At 37.6% G+C, this 13,113-nt stretch overlaps 1 protein-coding gene across 1 annotated transcript in view; it reads right to left on the minus strand.

The window, feature by feature from the left end:
- Window positions 1-13,113, minus strand: part of ARHGAP42 (Rho GTPase activating protein 42) — a 187,079-nt gene that overhangs the window by 11,981 nt on the left and 161,985 nt on the right. Inside the window, exons 18-20 of the mRNA XM_068419399.1 lie at window positions 8,831-8,990; window positions 5,861-6,005; window positions 2,652-3,032 (exon numbers count right to left, since the gene is read on the minus strand). Of these exons, the coding sequence (XP_068275500.1) occupies window positions 2,652-3,032; window positions 5,861-6,005; window positions 8,831-8,990 (686 nt within the window). The remainder of the gene's footprint in view (window positions 1-2,651; window positions 3,033-5,860; window positions 6,006-8,830; window positions 8,991-13,113) is intronic.

Consider the following 13,113-nt stretch of genomic DNA (forward strand, 5'->3'; position numbering starts at 1 on the left):
GCAAATTTTTTGTTATTGTTATGTTCTGTTTTTTTTTAAAGAGGCAAAATAAGTAAAGAAAATAATAAGGCAGAGAAGAAACAACCTTTCAGGCAGAAAGCCAGGAGAAAAGGACAAACAGCAAGAACGAAGAAATGACATTAGAATTGTGAAGGCTAATAAGTCACATTACACTTAAATGGCTAGATAGTACACTCACTAAAGTGACAATAAAAACAACATTTTTAAAGTAGTACACTGCATAGGATTGTAGAGAAAAATCATGTTGGAAGGGATTTCAGGAAGTCATCTAGTCCAAATTCCTGCACAAAGCAGCATCCACTGTTAAATCATACCACGTTAAGTTGTAAGAATCAGTATTTCAGTATCCACAGAAACTTCATGCAGTTTAAAAAAAATACTTTGGAATGAATGATTATGAGTTTCCTAAAACAACTGCTACTGTAATGTGATAAAACAAATCTATAGCTGTACAGACTGTATTGCACACAAAAAAAAGTCCTTTTAATGAATACAAGGCATGGCCACATGCATCCCTTAAGCTGATCTATCTGTGGGCTGTTGCCTTGTTTGCATATATATTCTGCAAGACAATAACTGCATCTGTTTCTGTGTTTCTTTATGTCCAAGAACAACAGATGCTTAATAATGCTTTAAAAGCTGTCATAATATAAAGTGATCCCAAAATATAAAACCAATACCTATATTATTAATATTGTTATTCTATAGTATTAGTCTATATTACAAATTATTGTTAATTATTATTCTACATTATTAATACTGTTACTATAACACTAATTCATATCTGGAAGTCTTAGGAAAAAGCTTGTACACTCCGTGGGGGGCAGAGGGGAGAGTACTTTCTTAAGGTCTAGGGAAGTGATCATCCCTCTGTACTCGGCACTGGTGAGGCTGCACCTTGAATACTGTGTCCAGTTCTGGGCCCCGCACTTCAAGAAAGATGTTGAGGTGTTGGAGCGAGTCCAGAGGAGGGCGACCAAGCTGGTGAAGGGTCTGGAGGGTCTGAGCTATGAGGAACGGCTGAGGGAGCTGGGGCTGTTTAGCCTGGAGAAGAGGAGGCTCAGAGATGACCTTATTGCAGTCTGCAACTACCTGAAGGCAGGTTGTAGCAGAGTGGGAGTCGGCCTCTTCTTCCAGGCAACTAGCGATAGGACAAGAGAGGACATAGCCTCAAGCTTCGCCAGGGGAGGTTCAGGTTAGACATTAGGAAGCATTTCTTCTCAGAAAGGGTCATTAGACATTGGAACGGGCTGCCCAGGGAGGTGGTGGAATCACCATCTCTGGATGTGTTTAAGAAAAGACTGGACATGGCACTTAGTGCCATGGTCTAGTTGACAGGGTGGTGTCAGGGCAATGGTTGGACTCGATCCCAGAGGTCTCTTCCAACCTGATTGATTCTGTGTGATTCTGTGACTTTCCACATAACCACATATTTACCCTACCTGTACTTGTATTACTTATACTATTGACAGCTCAGTGGCAAACTCAGCACTCGCAGTCAGTCCACTGGAGCTCATTGTTTCAGTGCCAGCTGTTAATCTTCATAAGCCAAAGCGCTGCAAATATACTTATTTCAAGAAGGCGTTTCTTCTAAAGTAATTTCCACATAGCTGTCAGTATAGTGTGATATCACCTCACATACTCACAGAGGTACAAGCAAGCATTCACAGGTATTCCCGCTAACAGCATTTAGCAGAACTGTCTAAATTAAGAAGCTAAATTTTTAAGCTTCTGTCTTGTAAGGAGTCTTGTCTACAGGCTTATTTGGAACATAGGCTCAACTTAGGTGCTCTGAGGGTGTTCTTTGAAGCAGCATCCTTCTTTGACTGAACAGCAAGACTGATGTGCTAACTTGTGCACTGAAATTGGATTCCTAAAGTTGAGTTTGCAAACTTGTGGTTGTTCTTGCACATCATGTCCATATACAGGACCATCCAGCCATAATCTTGTGTTCAAGCTAATCTACTTGCAGTACTGGATAACAAACCATGCAAGTAAAGCAGAATGAAGCAGCCATTACATCAGAAGGGTTTCAGGCATACATTTCATGCCAGGGATTACCTTTTTATCCTATCTGTCCAGTCGTATCTCAATTAAAGGCATTGACTGTAAAATCCATAGCTAAAAAAAAAACAAATCAAAAAACCCGCACCTTTCCTTCAATCTCCTATTTCAGTCAATTGAAGAGATGTAGTTGCAGGCACATCGACAAGGAGTGACAAACTATTAATTACTAGATAGTTAAGCCTAGTGCTTTTTATGTTTAAATGCTAGCTTTGATCGGTATCAATCATGCTGCAATGAATCATTCCTTTGACACAGTGATAAACCATAGCTACCAACTCTTCTTATAAACCAACAATCTCCTTACAAGTTTAGGTCTAGGTGAGGAGCAGAAGGATAGAATACTCTAAATTCTGAGAAACACTGATAGCTTTTGAGCTATGTGAACTGTACAAGTAACGAACAATGGAAATATGTCAGAAGCAGTTTGAAAACTGAAAGAACATGCCACAAAAATTAAAAAATAAACTTAAAAGATTAATGGATATTGTCAGCTTTCAGATGCAGCTCTTATTTTCTGATGCCTCACAGTAAACACTGATGTCCTAAAAGACCTTGGAAATTACCTTCAGCTGATGGAATTGATCTGAGGGAAGATGCTGAAGACCTTTTCAGCCCAGACAGACTGTAAGAACTCTTTTTGGTCAGGTCTGTTGGTGGAGAGGCATTCTCTGGTCCAGTGACAGAAGCTACACTTTGGCAGTCTGACTCCACATCTGTTTTGGTTGCATCCTCCTTTGACGAGGATTCTGGACTTGTAGTCCAGAGGCCTGAACTCTTCTGGCCATTAGAAGAAGGGGGAGAGGCAATCCATGGAATCCCTCCCGATTTCTCCCTAGGCTGCGAGGGTGTGCATTTGGTAGTGCTGTTCTGCTCGGAGGAGTGAGAAGACAGAGATTCAATGCTGCCCATGGGAGTGCTGTCTGGGCTACTGCTGTACGAGTCACCTAGGGAGGAGTGAGGGGAGGGCAGAGAGAGGAAAAAAAAAAAGATTACATTTTCTGATCATGTGCATTTCTCTCATGCCACCTTTAGCCCCTTGTACCTTACCTGTCATCAAACTCAGTTATCTGTGGTTTCAGAGGCAGTGATTCTTAAGACAAAATATCTATTTAGTTAACTCTAAGTTTCACCCATATTCCTGGCTTTAACCTGGAAAAGCTGCATTTTGTGGATATTTCTTTAGAGCTGATGAATGTAAAGGGCTACAGGCCAAACTATTTCACATCAAAGTTTGCATTTTCAAAGAACTGCCTGCAATATAAATATCCTTAGGAAATTCAACAGTTACAATGCTGCAGTATCTATGTGGTGAGCATCTTGCTGGATTTCCATGATAAGGCAAATGTGATACTTGTCACATTTATGTTCTTAAATGCATGACTCTACTGCCTGCAGGCGCAAGAATTAAATTTTACTTTGGTTACCAAGCTGCTGAGGATCTCTGCATTCTAAGGCTAATCCATAAGCCTGTCTATAGATATCCTGTTTTCTGAATTGTCATACCTGTCATAAAATATCTATCCTGCAGAAGGACAACAACTCATTCCTTACAACTTGAACATTTGATGAATTTCTTTAATTAGACTGATATTACAGAAATCTACCTACGTACACAACAATCTTTGTACCAATCTTATTTCCAATATCTTTTGGAACAAAAAGTGGGAATATCCTAAGGAAATTATCTGATGATATAAAGGTAGGAACACTCATCAGAACTGAGGAAGGACTGGCATCTACGACAGTGAGGGCTGAATTATCCTGAAGACTGGATTCAGTCTAGTGAGTCATACATTGGTTTCTAGTAGGATTTGTTCCCAAAAGCTGAGATATAATTAACATATTTCACAAGAAGCAGAGAATATATATTCTTCAACCACACGGTAGTTATAAAATAACATAACACAGCTGCTTTTGCCTCCATGTGTTTCAATATCCTTGGCAACAAGTGACCATAACCACACACAATACAACAGATAAGGTCACAAATACCAGTGCCTTGTACAGTGGATCTGACAACAGTAGTGCTACTGGTACAATAATCCAAAATATTCTGCCCATTTCTGGCCAGAATTCTGGTATTCCAGATTAGATTGTCCCCCGTCTTGCCCCTCTACAGGCCATTAGTTCCTTGAAAATTGCAAGATTGGCTGAAGCCTAAATTTGTCAGATACATTTTCTATCATTCCCTACCATTTGAAACCTATACCTCATTTTGTCATGCAATACAGAATTCCTTAATTTCCTGCAATATCATTAAGCGTCCATGCTTCATTTAAATGATGACTTAAAACCATCTGGCACTTCAGAATTTGCTATTGCCAGAAGCCAAGGCTCTCTCTTGCCTGTCTCTGGCCACACCTAGAGATATTTGGCAAGGAGAACACCCCTGCTTCTGCCTCGGCCTTCCAGACACAAGCGAGATCTTAACTAGAACTTGTGTAGAAAGTGCTGAGCTTGAGCTAACAAGCAAAGCACAAGTGGAGAGCCCCTGGGTCAGACCTAGTTTCAGTCCAGCCGCCAGCACGAGACGTGTCTGAATGAAGAAGGGTGAGCTTGCACACGCTCTGCAAAATACTTGCACAGAAATACCCCTTTTTTATGCTGGCATCCATTCATTGCAGTCACACAGTGAAAAACAGTTGAAACTCTCTCAGTTTCTTGTCTGGTGAATGTAACTGACAGTTCCTCTGTAACTTCTTACTAGGGATCGCTCGGCATTCGCACTGGCAATCGATGTGTAGGCAGCTATTGCTCTCATTTAGTATTTAAACTCTCACTGCCAGGAATCACGTAATATAAACCTATGGAAAATGCAGCACCGGTGCAAAAGCATACTGCAGGTACATTTCCTAACATGACAGACTTAAGAATTACTACAGATCCTCAAAGAACAGATGTACCTTAACTGTGGATTAATTTAGTGTACCAGTTTCATGTAAATCTCCTTGAGTAACCAAGGGACAAAGAACTTCTTCTGAACATCCGCTGTAGTAGTGGAACTGTTAACAACTTAATCTATGCTACAGTTTCAATACTTCTCAACGGTACAGCCAGTAAGTAAAAAAGTGATGGCCCACTAGATGAAAATGAATGAAGTGAAACTTTTTAATAGTCACATTTACATGAAAATGAATAAGCATTCTAAGCAGCAATTAATTACACACATAACTGCCTGCTGTTAAACAGTAAGCCATATGACAAGTATACTGTTTCTTCCCAGAATATTAGAGTTTGTTTCTATTCCAGAAAAACTAAGGAAATTTCAGAGGTTTTGGCAAACCTAGGCAGTGGCTGACTTTGAACCAATGCCCACAGTCTCATGCATGTGAAAAAAGCCAAGTAATGGTTTTGATCTCCTGACCTTGACTAAATTACATTTATTACAGGAGGAGAGGAAAGATTCTATTTACAGTTTCCCAACTTTAACAATCATCTTACAAGCAAATGAGGTGAACTTAATATAATGAACTCCTCAGAGTTTCAAAGCAGATTACATTTAGATTAGAATATAAAGTCTACTATAAAAGATTTTTGAACACTGTATGCAATACAAGACTTGCCTAAAACCAAACATCCTTCCTCATCTAAGAGAAGCAAGGAATGCAGTCATTCAGCAGTGCGGTTGTGACTCACAGAGGTGAAAAAGCTGACAAAACCCCATCTGTTATGCTTGTAATTAGTGGAATACAATACTTACTGGATGTTATTCAGGAAAGTTAAAAGACAAGACATAAAAAGGAAAATAATGAGTCAACAAGGACAAACTTACTGTCAGGATCTGCTAGACACGGTGTGTATCTTCCTTTGGGTTTACGTGAACCTGTGGAGAGACAAATTGCTCTTGTCCTTCTTGAACCTGATCGGGACTGAGGTTGGGGAAGAGGAATATTGGGGTCTGGTGCAGTGTGAAATATCTGCATGATTGAAAAAAAAAAAAGGGAAAATAAATGACATAAACAATAGAGGTACTGATTAATCCATTTGTTTTCCTCAACACTGTACCTGAAATTAATGCTTTAATAGTCTCACACATTACAAAAGACTAAGTTCACAAAATATAAACTTTGCTCTGATCTCATTTTACAATCCAAGAACCACAATACGGAGCTGTACTTAAAATTTATACTAACTATATAAAAATAAGTGTTTAAATAGTTTTATTTTCTAGCCCTTGTTAAGAAGTGCTTAACAGTCTAAATTGTGAAACATACAATACGTGCTTACAACTAACTCCTGCCCAAGAAGTCATACATTTTTAAAAATATTATGAAAAAATTGAATTTTTTCTCTGTGTTCCTGTGAAAGCTTTTGTAGGTCACAGAAATTTGTTATAGTCGTAACTTATTACAATCCAGTTTGTATTTCAGAAAACTATTTTATTTTGCCAAACATGTCAAGTTTGATGAGGAACATCTTTCTGTTTGGAGCATCTCCTGATTTTAATCTTTTACATAACACTGCTATCACTGGTCAATTTTGCACTGCATTACTGCAGAAAAAACTAAAATTTTTGGGGTATCTGACTACTGCGATCTGACACAGGCCAGGTTGGATGGGGCTTTGAGCAACCTAGACTAGTTGAAGGTGTCCCTGCCCATGGCAGGGGCGTTGGAACTAGGTGATCTTTAGGGTCCCTTCCAACCCAAACCATTCTATGATTTTATGACACAGGTACACATGAGGTTTTAAAGAACTTTTTGCTGATAAGCATGGCAAACTTGCCAGCAAGAACAATACAGAAAGTCCAGTAATTTGGGTGACTTTCATTTGTATCACCTGTTCTGCAATATCCAAGACACGTGCAGTAGAGGTCTTGAAAGGCCCTAAAAACCCTCTTGGATACTTCTAGTAAAAATGATAATTGCCTTGGAGGATGAGCAAAGCAAAAATATATCCAAGAGATTTGTGTGTTTTTCTTCCAGATGTCCTGTCTCACCTGTTCCTCCTAGTGTTGACTGTAAACTCTACTGAATATCTCTTATGGCATTCTGTGGAAGGAAGTGGAATTAGTTCTGTGGAATGGAGACGACGTTTTACAGACAACGATTGCCTATTCAATTAAGCTATTGAAGGAATCAGAAGTGTCCAACCTCCATGGTGCAGAGAGGGCCAAGTGTCGTAGGTTAAACACCATGCAACGCCAAAATACATCTCTGCAAGGATTTCTGGATCCCCTATCAGTAAGGCACTTCCAGAAGAGGACGAAGTGAACAACGAAAAGATACCTCCATGCCACTCACAGAAGTGGAAGAAAGTAAATATACTTCTATGGTAGAAAATACTTTAATGGACATCTTGAGATGCTCTTGAAGTACATTAATACTGTATTATGCATTAGAGAGTAGCACATCAATATAAAAATATGTCTGTATACAGAGAAATAGAGCAAGGGTGATTTTGGTTGTGCAGTCATGGTCTTTGTACTGAATGAGCTTGTAATTTTCTGGAGGGGAAATTCAGCATTGGAAACATGTAATATGTATGTTTTGGAGTTACAGGCAAGGAGGCTATCAGTATCACACCAATTTTGAGGAGTTGCCATGAAATACAACTGATGATACCAAGAAGTACTGTCAGTACATACCGACCAACCAGTGCAGGGGATCCTGGTATTGACCAGAAACTGCCCCTTAGCTGAGTAACATGAAATGGAAGAAACCCAAAGTTTTTTCACTTTTCTTTTGTTAGTCATCAGAGAAGGTGATAGATATCAACAAAAGATCCGAAAAATAAAATTTCTTTTGATGACCAAATAAAGGAAGTCTTGACTGTTCTACTGAGTTCTGAAACCAAATAGTTTAAAATAAAATTTAAGGGGGCTTTTCAGTGAAGCTGATACCCGCAATGGTAGTGACTGAAAGTAAGTGTTTAAGATTTCATGGATTTTCCTTCTTAAGCCCTGAAACAGTTCTTATTCAATGTTCCAGAAAAGAGTTTGAGATGGACCTTTGCTGTCACTGGTCTCTGGGGAAAACAAAATAAACCAGGCGGTCACAGACATGCCTTTCTTCAAAGCAAAAGAAGTACCTAGAGAAGTTTGTATGTTCCAGAGTATTCAAGAACTTCTACATCACAAAGACACGATGGGCTTAAAACCTATAACTAGAAAACCTCATCTAAGGTAACTATTTTTTTCCTTTTGCTTTTTTACTTTTGGTCTAGTACCTACACATGAAAAATGACACAGTGCACAGAAATGGGGGATTGTGCTGGGGATCCACATTGATGTTGCTCATGAAAAGAGGAACTGAAGGATGGCTGGGGTTTCATGATGTTAGGTGGGACTAGACCTCCACTGTGCAGCTGGCGTATCCCCAAAGGACTGCAACGGTCAGAAAGACTCTGACCTGATGCACTCAGAGGAGAATCCATGCATTCACCCATAGTGAACCTTCACATACTGCTAGCATGAGTGAGATGGAGGAGCTGGGAGCAAAGTTATGACCTTCTCGTTCTGTTTCTAGATACAAGAAGGACACAGCAAACTTCAGAAAGCAACTGAAGATTCAGAGCAACTCCTTCACAGAATGGGAGATTATGCCTTGGATCTGTACCTTGCACAGCCACAAAAGACTTGCTAGGAATACAGGTCCATAGCATGGGGTGGGAAGAAGGTATTCTTTCTATCAAGGACTTTCTACAAATGCTAGTTTTGTTATTCTTAAGAACATAAGGATGGTAATGAAAATGAGATTTTAGTTCTACTTTATCACAAAGCAGTCAGATAATGTCTTTCTACCTTTTCATAATGCTCTATCAGAATTTCAACGACGATATTCTGAAACTTAATGTTCATCATAGCAGCCACTGTTTCTTCTTGGGCTCTCATCAGAGTTGGTCCAAAGATAACACCAAGGTTGGATACAGTCATTAGATTTTGCTGACTGTGTAATGATACCCTTTAAATGAACACAAACAATATGCAATTAAATAGTTGTGCTAAACTATAATTCCAACAGGCAAAAACATGTTAAGACTATTTCTTTAGCAAGATCCCAAGTTCATGCCTCCCCTTTAAAAACATTTTTTACACTTTCACTTTTACTAGAATCAAAACGCAGTGTAGAGCAATGACTGTATTTCCATTAAGGCTCCCATCCTGTAATAGCTTAATGGATAATGAGCAAGTCTTCCTAGAGTGAGTATTTTAAGTTCCTGACATGATTGACTGCGAAAATCAACTATCTTTGAAGGTGTCCACAGAGAGATCCAGAGCATCTAAAGTTTAGAAGTTTTAGGGTAGGTACCTATCTCTCTCCAATGATTATACAGGAACTTAAAATACTTGACATTGGATTGACTCAAAACACTATGATACAATGGAGGTCAACCATATACGTTAGCTTTCATGGAAAGGAAAGAAACTTAGTGACTGAAAATACTTACGTTGCAAGAGGATCTCTTTGTTAATGTGTTGAAAACACAGAATCAATGGAATCAGTAAAATCATTGTTTCTGTGGTATAGATAACACTAGATGATCATAATGACATCTTCTGGCTTTAAAATATATTAACCTTTTGCTTTTGTATATTCTGTTATCGCTTACTGTACCTTTTCTGTCATTTTTCTTCTTAATGTAGAATTTAGAAACTTAGTTTTTCCAATAATTGATTAGATAGTAAAATGGAAACTATCAATCAGTAATCCTCAATGTTCCTTTTCTCTCCTTACGAATAAGATTTGTCAAATAAAAAACCGTATCATCATTAATCCTTTGAAATAACTGCCAGTTATTCACCAGTCACAGCTGCCCTATAGTCTCATGTCTGAGAAATAACATGCCAAGTAAAGATTTGAAAATTGTAATGCTTAATTTTCTGAATCTGCTCCCAAATAGAATCAGTTATTGAGGCACTTGTTCACATCTTCCTGTTCCTTCTCACTACTATCTGCCACCATTGTCAAGCTGAGCATTTTTAGCCATTTCCTACTTAATTAAAATAACCCTGGTGTCTTTTAAAATTAAGAAACATTAAAATCTATAAAATACTGGAAGACTAGCAGGTAGGAGCAAACTGACAGCCTTCATTGATCAGGTTTATGGAGACATCTGCTATGTTTTCCTTTGAAATAATATTCTCAGATAGCTTGATTTGTTCTTAAAATGTTATACAAATATTAACAGAATTATCTATCTGATGTCAGAATTATCTTTGTATAGAGGTGAGGCAGACTGTACAATTACTTCTATAATGAAATAATACTCTCCTCATATTTGGAACAGGAATGTTTTAGCACTCCATTTACATCAAGAAGCACAAGAAGTACGGGAAAGGGGTTTGCATGGGAGACAACATGATTATAAACTGCAAGAAAATAAATGCCTATCTTCTTACATGCTTCCTGTGTTACGCCAAAAAAACTTCCCAAAATTTTACTTTAGACAGACACACTGGCAGAGATTGTAATTTGGAAGCCATATCATGAGAATGACTACCTTGTTAAAGCACATTTTTAGCCAATTATCTTAATCTAATTTTCTCTGTAACAGATCTTATGTTTGGCTTAGGTGACTATGGGGTGTTTGGGAAGCCTGCTATTATTTTAACGAAAATGGAATTTTGACCTACTCAGCTCTAGGCTTGTTAGAAAAACCTGAAAAAAATAACTCTTTGCAATGTTACTCTGCTTTGTGCTGCACAATAACCGTTAAGGTTTCTGACACAAACATTATAGTCTTGTAGCATAAGACAGAAAGTAGTGTTGGTCCTGTGTTTGGGTTTCCTTGGTTACAGATTTGGTAACTTGGTTAATAAAAGGAATGGTGAATTTAATAAAATTGTAACCAGAAAGGACTTTCTACAAAGCATTTCAAAGGCTCAGTTTCTTGCAAAAGAGAAAAAACCCAGGCCTGTAAATGGATCATTTTGATAAACAAGTTCCCCTGACCTAATCTTAGTGTTGCTGGGCTACTGAATAGATACAGGCCAAGGTAATCATGCATTTCAGGTAGCTGTAAGGCATTCATTAAGGTGCAGCTGCTTTCTTCTCAAAATCTCTTCCTTTGATATATCACCAGTAAATTTTTTGATACTGCCAGATTGCAGACTCCTGATTATCTACCTTAGAAAAGTATGGTGTTATTAAATTGTACCAAAGAACGATTTATTCGTCAAAGTAGACAGGTAATTTGACTAGGAAGGTTTAAAAACAAAAAAAGAGTTACCTATCTGAAAATAATACCAAACTTCCTGTGTTTGCCTAGCTGCTGACTGAGTATATACTCAAACAGTATCACCTCTCTGCAGGCTGCTTTTCAGGATCTGCTGGTTTTGTTTGTTTGTTTTTAGTATGATCTACATCCCACAAAAGACCTTAAGACCTAAACCAAGGAAAAATAATATTATCCTTATTTTATAACCCATAGTTAAAGGTATAGTATTTTTACTTAGACACAAAAGCATACAGATAGGAAGTGAATAGCTAAAAGAAATATAGGGAAAAGATGCATATTCTGAAACTGGATTTTAAACAAAAGAATGAAGCAACAGGAGGTTGGTGGGGTTTTTTTATATTTTCCCATTTATAGAAAATTAGGCACTTTATCTGCCATTTTTGAAAAATCTCCACACAGTGGTAGGAAAAAGACGAGGAAGGAAGATAACTAATACACTCAAGAGACTCATTTTTGAATACAGTCTCATTAGAATTGCTAACATAAACAACAGCTGGCAAATTATATGAGAAATTAGAAGGGGTGAATTGAACGTTGGAAAGAAAAGAACTGAAAGTTTTCAGTGTAAAACCATAAGATCAAATTTATCAGAAATGAGAATTGCATCAAAGATGTGATAGGCAAGAGTTAAAGAGAACAATTAAAGAAAGGAAGACTGCAGGCATGCTTTTCTTTGGAAATGCATCTGAGGTCATATTGAGAATAAAGAGAATAAAGAGGAAAAGAGGTCAAGAAAGAAATGCTTGCCTATAACTAATTCTGCCTAGAAATAAGTCACTTCCTATGTATATATATTTCTAATTTTGGTGCTTCCAGACTAGCAGCTTTGACAAAATCATTAATCCCTCATTAAATGTTTTAACTTTTTAAAGTGTTAGAAAGCAGTAGATATATTTTTTAGCTAATCAAACAACTCTGTGAGTAAGGAAACCTATGAAACTTGCTTTCACCTGGTTCTCTGGGTTACCCCATGTCTAACAAGATGCAAGGTCTGCCTAATCAGTTTTTGCAATAGAAGTATTCACAGCAGCTCCTTATCACGTCATTTCTCCAGAGGCTAATGACAGAAAGGGCTAAAAATAATTTATTAGGGCTATATAATTTCCTATCAAATAAATTTTCAAAGTTCTCACATCTATAAGAGGAAGCATAACTGCATTAGGCTCCACTGTAGACAGCTTACTGCAGGTTGTGGCTCAAGATGTGACTGAAAAAGCAAAACAGCTGGGACGTAATGAACAGAATGAAAACAATATGGACTCCTCTCTTATGTCTTCTACATATCTCAGTCATGTGGGCCTTATCTGACCAACTGCTGTTTCAGTATTCACATACCCAAATCATTGATAAATGTACTAAAACGTATACAGCATCCTAAATTGTAAAGAATAATATATATTAAAATGTATTCAGTAAATAGCAGTGAAAACTGAACAAAGATGTAGTAAAACTTACATGAATGTTTGATGCAGAAATAGAACAAATGATAAAGTAATAATGGTATGTAATCATAGCTAGCGATATAGAGACACGTAAGAGAATAAAAACCTGTGCAATTCAGTGAAGACAAAAGGTCATCAATTCAAAGAAATGCAAAATCTTTTCCATGTGACATCTAATTAATACTCAGAGAAACAGATAAAACAAGGGAGATTCAAAAGTGGGTTTGGACATTTACATAGATACCAAAAATAGAAATAATAAAACTTGAAATTAGTCTTTTCAAATGATACTACACTTCAGAGCTGTTAGAAAAATAAGATCAAATACGAAGGACAAGTATTATCACATTGGTCTACTTTCCATTTCTGAAACAGTATGGGACCTCGAGTCACAGAATCACAG

This window comes from Nyctibius grandis, chromosome 2 (genome assembly GCF_013368605.1).
Source record: "Nyctibius grandis isolate bNycGra1 chromosome 2, bNycGra1.pri, whole genome shotgun sequence".
NCBI classification, from domain to species: Eukaryota; Metazoa; Chordata; class Aves; order Nyctibiiformes; family Nyctibiidae; genus Nyctibius; species Nyctibius grandis.